Source organism: Danio aesculapii, chromosome 25 (assembly GCF_903798145.1).
Source record: "Danio aesculapii chromosome 25, fDanAes4.1, whole genome shotgun sequence".
Taxonomy (NCBI): domain Eukaryota; kingdom Metazoa; phylum Chordata; class Actinopteri; order Cypriniformes; family Danionidae; genus Danio; species Danio aesculapii.
Window position 1 is genome coordinate 1,007,823 of NC_079459.1, and position 12,219 is coordinate 1,020,041.

Below are 12,219 nucleotides of genomic sequence, written 5' to 3' on the forward strand. Positions count from 1 at the left end.
CAAAACCATTCAGAAAATACACTGAATTTCCTCCCAAAAATATACTTACTACAGTGTACTAATACAACTATGATTAATATTTGTGTAAAAAAAACTACATCCATTATTTTTCCTATAGCTTAGTTTCTATTTCAGAGGTCACCACAGCGGAATGAACCGCCAACTTATCCAACATATGTTTTACTCAGCGGATGCCCTCCTAGCAACAACCCAGTACTGGGAAATACCCATACACACTCATTTTACGCTTTAAATTTTAGCTTACATTTATCAAAATGTAATTTTTCAAAATTATATGTAAAATTGCGAAGTTTCACAGTTGTTATGGTTAGGTTGTTTTTAGCTTATTAACTGGCAATCACCGAAGTCAGATGCAGTCACCATTCTGTACCTGTTAAATAGATTAAAAGCAGGATAAAGAAATAAATACAAATAAGGATAAATAAGGCATATATATATATATATATATATATATATATGAATAAAACATACATAAACGAAAACAAAAAGCTTTGTATATCTAGGGTTGGATAAGAAGTAATATATTGCTATTTTAATCCTATTTTACTCTTTAAAAAAACAATAAAGCATAAAAATAACAGCACATAATTTCACAATCCTTTCCTTTAAAAAATGCTATTTTTTGTTTGGTTCTTTTAAGTACTTTAAATTGTATTATATTACATTTTCCCCAGCAGTGTGTATAACTAGCAGGAGAGCAAATATGAGTTGAGACACTACAATAAGTGTATTAACTGTTCTATCAGTCTCCAATAATTGTGAAGTGTTACTGAATAAATAATAATCCGAAACTGCATTATGAGATCTAAATGCATTCTATATCTATTCTATAATCCAACAATTTATGCGTGTGTGTGTATTGGGTTTTTAGATTTACAATTTAAAGCAGTTCATTACCCCTCCCCTAACACAACACGGCATTGAAATTAGTTGAATTTGTACATGTTTTTTGGATATGTGTAGATATATGTGAAACATTTACACACATCCACAAAATAATGTCCAAATTCAACTTTTAACAAACGGTTAAAGCTAGGCGGGAAAGTCAGACAAAGAAAGAGTGCAGGAGGTCACTGGGGGTTGGGCGGAAATTATTTAAATTTAGAAGCCTGCGATTGGCGAAGAAGTTGTCTAGCTGTTCATTTCTGACCAATGATTTCCTCTTCAGTCATTGATTGAACCAATAGAAAGACAATGCAGTCATCTGGCTTTGGGAAGATCTTTAATAAATACCCAGTACATCGGATATAGTGCATTCGGTTTCACACTCTGAAATCATTACCATGCCTGAACCAGCAAAGGCTGCTCCCAAGAAGGGTTCCAAAAAAGCGGTCACCAAGACTGCCGGAAAAGGAGGAAAGAAGCGCAAGAGGACCAGGAAGGAGAGCTATGCTATCTACGTGTACAAAGTGCTGAAGCAGGTCCACCCTGACACCGGGATCTCTTCCAAGGCGATGGGCATCATGAACTCGTTCGTCAACGACATCTTCGAGCGCATCGCCGGTGAGGCGTCTCGTCTCGCTCACTACAACAAGCGCTCCACCATCACTTCCAGAGAGATCCAGACCGCTGTGCGTCTGCTGCTGCCCGGTGAGCTGGCTAAACACGCCGTGTCTGAGGGCACAAAGGCTGTCACCAAGTACACCAGCTCCAAGTAAAGCGCTGAATTCTCTTCAGCAACCCCAAAGGCTCTTTTAAGAGCCACCAAAGCTTTCATTTAAAGAGTGTTCTGATATTATCGTTTCTGTTCAGATTCCAATTTAAAGCGCTGTTGTTTGAGTATTTAGTTGAGCTTTTCAGCTGCTAAAACACCAAAAACGTGCTATAAGTAGTTGAAGTTTAGAAACGAAGACGTTTTCCATTTTAGAGCCATACATGTGTTTTGCCATACAGTGATACAAACCCACCTACAAATGAGCGAAATAATCCTAAAACTATGCGCGTTATATTGAAAGCGAAAAGAATAGTTAAACAGCTGTATATCTAAACCCTTAATCTGCAGATAAAGTGGTTACAACTTATTTGAAAATAAAAGTTTATTTGTCTAAGTCTACACTTTCGTTTTATGAAAAAGAAAAGAGAAAATAAATATCGTAAATTAATGGAATGCGATGCAACGATTTACATCTTTCCCATTGGCTACTTCTGCATGTGGACTGTATATCTAATGAGGGGCAGGGGCTGTGTTTCCTGTGTTTTTAATAACATTATTGTCCCTCATCAGGTGTGAAATGTTGAAATTATCAAAATGTTTGAATGAATATACGTTAGAGATTTGAAAGCAACGTGTCATCTATTAAATTAACTTGATAGTAATATATATGAGTTTGTATTCACTGTATGTGTGCCATACGCACTGCAACGTAATTCTAACAGCAACAGTGATCATCGTATAATATATGTATCAACATTACAACTAACAAAAGGAATATTGTTATAAAGTAATTGCAAAGTCATAAAGTAATATTTTGTCTCATTGTTGGTTACAGTGTGTGTGTGTGTGTGTGTGTGTGTATATATATATATATAAGAAAAATATGTGTTTGTCGGTTATATGGCTATGTGTGTGTGTTATATGATGATTACATTGTGAATAGTTTATGAAGAATTATATAATGATTTTATAGTAATGTGTAACAGTAATGTGCATGAAATATGTATGTACAAAATTTGTGATAAGTAGTATATGTAATATATAATATCTGTGAAGATGTTTACATATGTTATGTTTTACAATGTTGTGAAAGTATACTGTTAAGTGCATTCATTAAAAAGACAATACACAGACTCTGACGTGCAGCAGCAGCAGCTCCGCGTTTCCTGGCGGTGAGGGCGCTACACAGACAAAATAAAACACATGAATTGATTTGTTTTTTTTTTATATTTAGTTTATGCACTTGTATGTATTTTCATCAATCATGTGATTTTCTTTCTTTTATACTTTTCTTTATCTTCTTCTTTACTTTTCTTTACTTTTATTTCATAAGAGTAGGAGACTAAAGAGATTACAAATTGGCCTAAAACCATATCTATTTTTTGCAGTTATAATTCGTTAAGAATTTGATTCGATGGTTGTAGGCTCATATTCATTTCTATTTTGTTAAATTCCAAAGGAAAACCCGAGCCCTCATACTTTTTTTTTCTGCAAAAATCTTCTGCTAAACTTGATTGGGTCAACGTTAAACGATAGACTACAGAAAAGTTTAAACTGAGAAAGCATCGATGGTTGCAGAATGTTTATTCTCAATTTCAAACGAAAACCCTAGCCCCTCATACATTTTATGCTGCGAAAATCTTCTGCTAAACTAGATTGGGTGAGTGTTTAAACTATCCACTGTAAAAAGGTTTAAGCACATATTAGCAGAGACACCCGGATGATCAGTATGTTGAGTCTACACGGTCCTCATGTGGTGGTTAAGTTCACAGCCGCTCAGCAGCGCCGCCACTTCATAGATCTCACACTGTCGTCGAGGTTTGACTATATTCGCTCAGAGAAACATGGCTGAAACCGCTCCTGCTGCCCCACCGGCAAAAGCTCCTAAGAAGAAAGCGGCATCCAAACCCAAGAAAGCGGGCCCAAATGTCCGAGACCTCATAGTCAAGACTGTGACCGCTTCCAAGGAGAGACAAGGCGTGTCCCTCGCAGCTCTGAAGAAAGCTCTCTCTGCCGGCGGCTACGATGTGGAGAAGAACAATTCCCGCGTCAAAACCGCCGTCAAGGCCCTGGTGCTCAACGGCACTCTGGTCCAGACTAAAGGAACAGGCGCCTCCGGTTCATTCAAGCTGAACAAGAAGCAAGCCGAGCCCAAGAAGAAGCCAGCGGCCAAGAAAACTGCAGTGAAAGCCAAGAAACCCGCCGCTAAGAAGTCGCCCAAGAAGGTGAAGAAACCGACCGCCGTGAAGAAGGCGACAAAGAGCCCCAAGAAGGCCAAGAAGCCCGCAGCTGCTAAGAAAGCAACAAAAAGCCCAAAGAAGGCGAAGAAACCAGCGGCTGCCAAGAAAGCAACCAAGAGCCCCAAAAAGGCGAAAGTTGCAAAGCCCAAAACGGTGAAGCCGAAGGCGGCCAAGCCTAAGAAGGCCGCTGCCAAGAAGAAGTAAATCTTATTCTGTTCCCCAATTCAACAAAAAGGCTCTTTTAAGAGCCACCCACTAACTACAAAAGAACAACACTTCCACAACACGCCAGTATTTTTAAGAGCGGTCGTGCTTTTCCCCCAACATTTGACCAGCATATATTTATGATATATTTATATATATATAAGTGTATTAAGTCAAATTGGTTGTCTACCTTACTTAATAATTATTATGACAAAACTTTAGTTAAACTGAGTGTTGGATATATATATATATATATATATATATATATATATATATTTAAAGCTTTATACTTCTGGAAATGCTGAAAATATAGTTATTAAACTTAATTGAATAAAATTAATACAATTAGTTAAAACAATGAAAAGAGAAATGGCAAATAATTAAGATTGGTGTTTATGCTGCTAAAACGAAGACTATTAATGCATTGTAATTCAAACCTACAGGCAGTTTGATTAAGTGCAAGGAAATGCATTTTGGACGTTTACTTCAGAGAAATAAAAACACTAGGAAAAGTCAAAATACCCAAAAAAAGTGTTGACTGCATGTTTGATCTGTGCTTCAACTCGTCATCTGAATAGATCAATTATACTTGTAACAAGCTCACACGAAGATAACTGCAGAGGAGGGGAGGGGTTTGGGACTTGGAGGGAAGGGCAGTGATTGGTTTGAACACTTCACAGACTCTGACCAATAGACTGCGAGCACGCTCTCTTAAATACTGACAGCCTAGAACAGTTGAGCATATTTCTCTCTTGAAAAGAAAGATTGAAGAAAATATTCAACATGAGCGGAAGAGGTAAAACCGGCGGCAAGGCTAGAGCAAAGGCGAAGACTCGCTCATCCAGGGCTGGTCTTCAGTTTCCTGTTGGCCGTGTTCACAGGCTGCTCCGCAAGGGTAACTATGCTCAGCGTGTCGGTGCCGGTGCTCCAGTGTACTTGGCCGCTGTGCTCGAGTATCTGACCGCTGAGATCTTGGAGTTGGCTGGAAACGCCGCTCGGGACAACAAGAAGACCCGTATCATCCCCCGTCACCTGCAGCTGGCGGTGCGCAACGACGAGGAGTTGAACAAGCTTCTGGGTGGAGTGACCATCGCTCAGGGCGGTGTGCTGCCCAACATTCAGGCTGTTCTGCTCCCCAAGAAGACCGAGAAAGCCGCCAAAGGCAAATAAACAGTTACAGCTCATTAACTAGGCTATTAAACCCAACGGCTCTTTTCAGAGCCACCAACTTTTCTCATTGAAAGAGTAGTTGCAGTAATGACGCATTTATAACATGTAAAGATAAATACGCCAATTGTCCAGAAAGTCATAAGCGTTTTTTTTTTAAATCTACCGTTTTCCTCAACCCTTTTACATTTGAATCGGTTGTCTTAAATTAGTTGCTGTATATTACACCACTAATTTTCTTTTTAGAAGAATTTTTTTTTTTGCACTGAAACTGATAATCATTAGTGAAAATAACATGTTACTTCTCCCCAGGGAAAACCATCAGCAACCAAGAATGCATGATTATGTCTTGTCATGGATTTGCATTAACAAATTGTTATAATGAAAGCAAATGAGGCCATAACAGCCAGTTTGATTTGAAAATTTCCAAAGCATATTAAAATATGTTGAAATCTGTTGTCACAAAATCTGTTGACCAAATCAAGACTCCATTTCACACCAGCGTGGATGAAAACCTCCCCAACAGCACACAAGGGTTAAAACAGTGATGTTTATACTACATTTCAGATTACATTATAATTAAAATACCCTGATGGTTCTGATTTTAACCTCTACAGAGCAGTTTATATTAACATTCAGCACTGGGAAGAGACAAACATTTCCTGTTTACTTGAAGGTCTGCAAATAAACACCATATTGGCTTACAGATGTCTTACACAACTTATGATTTAAGCCCCTAAATATTACATTTCAGTAAAAATGTGTACTTTGATGTACTCTGGTTTCTGATAGATCAGCCTTTTACACGAAGGTTGAGTTCATTGTGAAATAGGAGAGGGAAAGACGCGGGCTGCCGCCATTTCTGATTCAAAATCCAGAAACGTACAGCCATTGGTGAGATCTTGTTGAGAAGTGCTCTCTCTGTAGCCAATCAAACGACTTTGCTAACGCTCCGCCCACAGAGAATAAAGCAGAACAGTGTATATATAGCAGCTACAGAATCAGCAACATTTACTATATTCGCAAAGAAAGCGATAGGAGTTAGAGATAATGGCAAGAACCAAGCAGACCGCCCGTAAATCCACTGGAGGCAAAGCCCCAAGGAAGCAGCTCGCCACTAAAGCTGCCCGCAAGAGCGCTCCCGCTACCGGCGGCGTCAAGAAACCTCACCGTTACAGGCCCGGAACCGTGGCTCTCCGAGAGATCCGCCGCTACCAGAAGTCCACTGAGCTGCTGATCCGCAAACTGCCCTTCCAGCGTCTGGTCCGAGAAATCGCTCAAGACTTCAAGACGGATCTGCGCTTCCAGAGCTCCGCTGTCATGGCTCTTCAGGAGTCTAGCGAGGCTTATCTGGTCGGTCTGTTCGAGGACACCAACCTGTGCGCCATCCACGCCAAGAGGGTCACCATCATGCCCAAGGACATCCAGCTGGCCCGCCGTATCCGCGGAGAACGCGCTTAATTTCACTGTTAACCTAATTTAAACCCAAAGGCTCTTTTCAGAGCCACCTCAGTGCATCAGAAAAGAGTAATTTCTAACAATTTCATGCTTTAGATGTATGAATGACCAGGTTTATTATATTTTTAGGTTATTTTGCTATCAGGTTGTAATTTACTATACAGGACCGTGATAAAGTACAGATTTACAGATAGTGTTGCCAGATTACAAAAGACTTCACTTATATTAAAGGCAAAATTTATTAACTTTTCACCACTGCTTAGCAGTAGTAAATATTGTGTGAAAAGTGGAATAAAAAAACTAGTTAAGAGTAGGGGGCTTTTTAAATGTTTGAATATAATTGACATACATTAGTTGAAATAAACCTTGCCAAAATTGTAGTTCGATTATTATACTGACTATATTAGAGGAACCTTAAAAGAAGTTAAAGCAAATTACATTTTTCTTTATCTTAAATGCGTTAAATAGGTAACAAAAACTTAAAACAGAACACGGAATATCCAGAGCAAGATCCCACTAATGATCATCTCTAGAGCGATCACTGACGATTTAAAATGACCTGTAAGTACAGTTAAACTCAGAAGATGCTTGATGGAAGTTCAGCTATCAGCAAGAAACCCCCATAACCTACCATTTTTACAGGATTGGATACATTTAAAGAGAGAAATGGTGAGAGTAAAATTATTTTCTATTAGTAGTAACCAACAGAGTAACCCCATGTACTGAATTCAACCTTCAGTAATCTGCAAATGCTATGGTACAGTATGTTTCTCACAGTTGGATCTATTTATATAATTTATACACAGAGTTTGTAGGCCACTCCACGTACAATCTTCACAGCAATTGCACACTAACATGCGACACTAACTGCATCATACGTGAAGGTGTTTTTACCTGACTAGTTAAAATATAGATCAACCTAGAAAATCTACACGTCTGCATACAACTGAACTAAATCTGGACAAAATCTCCAGTGTTTATCTGAATGAAAATGTCAGAGATCAGGCTATTTCTGTGGTCAGGAGAGGTGAAATTCAGCTTTTCTTGTCAATGAAGAACACACACACACACACACACACACACACACAACAATATACATTGAACTCAAGGTTGAATTTTGTTCTCGCTGACATCTTATCAAAATGGTACAATAAATAATCTGCTGCCAGCTAACTTAATACAGAGAAAGTCTTTCTTATGAATAACTTCAAATAATTATTCTTTAACACAGAAGCCTGCACATAAAGACAGCTGTTCAAGTCACATCAAATGTCTGTGAATCAATAAATCTCCAATAAAGAGCTGTTTATATGCTTATTAAATTATATCTGATTTTACTGTGCCTCTATGTTTTTATTTCACATATCAACATCATATGTAAATACATATATAAGCTCTGTGTAGGAGCCATATTTAATAGTTTATTGTTCTAGGTAATTTTTATATATAAATATATATATATATATATATATATATATATATATATATATATATATACTGTTTTTATATACTGTTCTTGCTATTTGCATGTCATACTTTGAGTTACTTTCTACTGCGCATGTGTAGTATGCTTCATATAGTTCCCACTGTTTGTGTGACACACGAGAGTTTTTAGTGCGATGTGCAGAAGTTGGAGAGCACAAGCTTTTGACCGTAGAAGTGAAATATTGGAGTCATTGTTCATTAGGCTGGAACAAACAAGTTGTATGTGAGTGGATTTTGGCACGTGTGGATATCTGATGTGAAAATAAAACGAAGATACATTGAATTAGATGGACTCTCGTGTCGTGATCAAGTGTCAGAGCAAGACTTGTGAAATAAGCATAATGGTCACATGTACCCTACACTCTGTATATGATTTATGCCAGATTCAGTAAAATATTCACCAAACAAATGATCTGTTCAACTCCTTCAGAGTAAAAAAGGGAGGACTAATCTATTTACATGTTGAGATAAACAGGATGATTAAAAATCAAACAAGGAAAATATATTTTATACAAATCAGTAAAATTCCTAACACCTTTGAAACTAATTATTTATGAGTTTTTCTCTTTTCAGGATGGGAGACATGACAAATAATTCTGAAAGCCAATCAGCAGGAAAGATTTGCATAAAGAGTTTATTATAAAAGGGTTCATATTTCAAAGGGGTGCACTATTTTATAAGGGGTTACCACTGTGTAACAAATCACCATTTATAATAAAATTAAAATGTATTTGTCAAATAAACAGTCACTGCTTATAGATCTGCCGGTGTCCTTAAACTAAAATACTTATAATCTAAATTATGGAATATAATAAGAGAAATTTGTAGATATATAAATTATAACTATAGAAAATAAGAACAAATATTTAAATTATTACTCTGGGCATGTGTTTAATGCGATAGGTGCCCTGCCGGACACATTTTTGGCTACACTTGCCTTCTGAAAAAAATAATAATAACAATAATTCATAGAATTTCTTACTGTAATAATTAGACTGCAATGCAGTGTTTCCATGTTTGAAATATGTAAATAAAAGTTTGAAAACATTTGCATTTTATTCACGTGCATTAAAGCCCTGATATTTATTTGAACACCATTGTGTTTTCTTCTGTTGTAGAGTTAAGGACAATATGCCAAAGTTGCAGAATTTCAGACAAGATAACAAAGAATTGTAAAAAAACAACAACTATATATATAACATCATGCATACTGCACTGTACTGTAGTATGATTCAAAAAGACCATAGCCCTTTCTATAAACTGATCTTCCACTCACTTAAAGTGCAATCCAATAATCCCTGGTGTAAATACTGAAGCGTGATTTCTAATTGTGTTTTTATTGCTGTATTGGAAATGGTCAATATAAACTGCTGCTGTACAGATTCTGTCATTTGTCAAGTGAAGGTTGAGTTTAGGGGCGGGGTCGGAAAAGGGTAGCAACGTGACGTGTATTGAAACCGCGTAGCTCCGCCTTTTAGTGCTTCAACTAGGTCCTGTAAGTGATTGTAAAGTGTCATTCGCAGACCTTAGAATTTACTTGTTGAGTCAATCTCGAAATCAAACATGTCTGGAAGAGGTAAAGGCGGTAAAGGACTCGGAAAAGGAGGCGCTAAGCGTCACCGTAAGGTTCTGCGTGATAACATCCAGGGAATCACCAAACCCGCTATCCGTCGTCTCGCTCGCCGTGGCGGTGTAAAGCGTATCTCCGGTCTGATCTACGAGGAGACTCGCGGAGTGTTGAAGGTGTTTCTGGAGAACGTCATCCGTGATGCTGTTACTTACACCGAGCACGCCAAGAGAAAGACCGTGACCGCCATGGATGTTGTGTACGCGCTGAAGAGACAGGGACGCACTCTGTACGGCTTCGGCGGTTAAACGTCTGCGCTCCTCTCTGAAAACCCAACGGCTCTTCTAAGAGCCACCCACACTTTCATAAAGAGCACATTTCGAACGTTTCCGGAGTTTTGCTGATATAAAACTAAATTAAGGGTTCATTATCTTTAAAGGTTCTCGAAAGGCTTGATTTGTTCCAAATTTGACCTTGTTTTACTATAGTACGGCGGGCATTGCACTGCACTTCAGAGCAGACTAAACGGGTTCTGAGTGACTTCTAGTATTTTTCTATAATTTCAAATACAGATTAAGTAATTATTAAGATGTACTAAAGGGTGGTGTTGAGTTGGTGGTGCTGCAGTTTAAATTTGTGAAAGATGGAAATATGAGACTGTCATAGCTTTGTTGCTCTTCATAGTCGAGTCACTCAAGTAATGACAGTTCAGCGTTTTATGGCTACCCTGGCAACCCCAAACAACAATCCGTCCCACTCATATTCTCCACTCAAACTAATTCAAATAAATGCATCACTAAATGTACAATAAGATTTATTGTATACAATAATTATTATATATAATAAAAAATTATATATACACATACACATGTGACAAATCATTTAGAGCGTCACAAGTGCTTTAAACGATTTAAATAATATATAAATGAACAAGTACAAGATCATCAGATTATGAAATATTACAGCCAGATGACACTCCAAAATACAGTAAATGTTAGGATTCAATTAAAATGGACTCAGTAAATAACTCATAATCATATATTCAATAATGAAAACCCCCAATGCTAACGAATTAAATATACTTTTAAGGCTATAAATGAAATATCCCTAATGTAAATGAATTGCGTCAGTTTTATTCTGTTCTTTGCTTTTCTGCTCTGTATGTTAGTGCATTTCTAACATTCCTTTGAGATAGTTCTTCATCTCTGGTCATTCTACATTTGTAATAATTCCATTACCATTTTAAGACGATAATAAAAACGATAATTCATCTCGAGCTGTTCGCAAAAAAAAAGCTTTTTGTATTACAACGGGGAAGTCATGCAGTGAAGGAGAAGGCTGGGAGTTAAAGATTCAAATTTACAAGCCTGCGATTGGCGGGATGTTTATCTAGCCGCCCAATTCTGACCAATGAGATCTTCATTTGTTGAGCGAACTCACCCAATTGAAAGATAATAGAGTCATCCGCTTGGGACGAGCTTTCAATAAATACGCAGTACAGCAGACAAACTTTATTCGGTTTCACACTCTGAAATCTTCAACATGCCTGAACCAGCAAAGACTGCTCCCAAGAAGGGCTCCAAGAAAGCGGTCACCAAGACCGCCGGTAAAAGCGGTAAGAAACGCAGAAGGACCAGGAAGGAGAGCTATGCTATCTACGTGTACAAAGTGCTGAAGCAGGTCCATCCTGATACCGGGATCTCCTCCAAGGCGATGGGCATCATGAATTCGTTCGTCAACGACATCTTCGAGCGCATCGCCGGTGAGGCGTCTCGTCTCGCTCACTACAACAAGCGCTCCACCATCACTTCCAGAGAGATCCAGACCGCCGTGCGTCTGCTGCTGCCCGGAGAGCTGGCCAAACACGCCGTGTCTGAGGGCACAAAGGCTGTCACCAAGTACACCAGCTCCAAGTAAAGCGCTGAAGTTTCTTTAGCTACCCCAAAGGCTCTTTTAAGAGCCACCCATTCGATCTACTAAAGAGTTTTCTTTGCATTGATATGTAGTTTATAACGTTAATCTGTAAGGTGGCTAGTGGAAGTTGTATATAATTAAAACAGGATTCTGTTTTGTGACCATCTTGTGCAACATTAGCGTTAGCAGGATGTAAACATAAGTGCAAACTAAAAATATGCAAGTATACAAAAAATTGATTTCTATACAACACATTTCACTAACTAATTGTGTGCTAAAGTTTGTGCACAAATGGTGTTCTACTGTTTACATGTTTAAGGCATATGATAGAAATTTGAGATGGTATGATCAATTTTAATATTAGGCATAGGTAGTTAATTTAATTCGACAAAATATGATCTGGAACTTATACTGTAGCCATTCTAATAGTTAGTTTTGACCTTTAACCTATTCAGGTGTCCAACCATGACTAAATGTTCCAATAAATGTTTTATTTATTGCATTTAAAA

The 12,219-nt window shown here is 37.9% G+C and overlaps 5 protein-coding genes across 5 annotated transcripts in view; all 5 read left to right on the plus strand.

The window, feature by feature from the left end:
• The first annotated feature begins 1,294 nt into the window (after positions 1–1,294).
• LOC130219128 (histone H2B 1/2) lies at positions 1,295–1,703 on the plus strand. The gene has a single exon (XM_056451414.1). It carries the CDS (start codon positions 1,305–1,307, stop codon positions 1,677–1,679), a length of 375 nt encoding a protein of 124 aa, XP_056307389.1. The 5' UTR covers positions 1,295–1,304; the 3' UTR covers positions 1,680–1,703.
• A 1,781-nt stretch (positions 1,704–3,484) lies between these two features.
• Positions 3,485–4,163, plus strand: LOC130219118 (histone H1-like). Its single transcript, XM_056451404.1, has one exon. The coding sequence runs from the start codon at positions 3,520–3,522 to the stop codon at positions 4,117–4,119; it is 600 nt and encodes a 199-aa protein (XP_056307379.1). The 5' UTR covers positions 3,485–3,519; the 3' UTR covers positions 4,120–4,163.
• A 731-nt stretch (positions 4,164–4,894) lies between these two features.
• LOC130219123 (histone H2A-like) lies at positions 4,895–5,399 on the plus strand. The gene has a single exon (XM_056451409.1). It carries the CDS (start codon positions 4,903–4,905, stop codon positions 5,287–5,289), a length of 387 nt encoding a protein of 128 aa, XP_056307384.1. The 5' UTR covers positions 4,895–4,902; the 3' UTR covers positions 5,290–5,399.
• A 4,383-nt stretch (positions 5,400–9,782) lies between these two features.
• LOC130219134 (uncharacterized) overlaps positions 9,783–12,219 on the plus strand; it is a 29,052-nt gene continuing 26,615 nt past the window's right edge. Inside the window, exon 1 of the mRNA XM_056451417.1 lies at positions 9,783–10,085. Within this exon, the coding sequence (XP_056307392.1) occupies positions 9,793–10,085 (293 nt within the window). The 5' untranslated portion in view covers positions 9,783–9,792. The remainder of the gene's footprint in view (positions 10,086–12,219) is intronic.
• LOC130219129 (histone H2B 1/2-like) lies at positions 11,302–11,763 on the plus strand. The gene has a single exon (XM_056451415.1). The coding sequence runs from the start codon at positions 11,339–11,341 to the stop codon at positions 11,711–11,713; it is 375 nt and encodes a 124-aa protein (XP_056307390.1). The 5' UTR covers positions 11,302–11,338; the 3' UTR covers positions 11,714–11,763.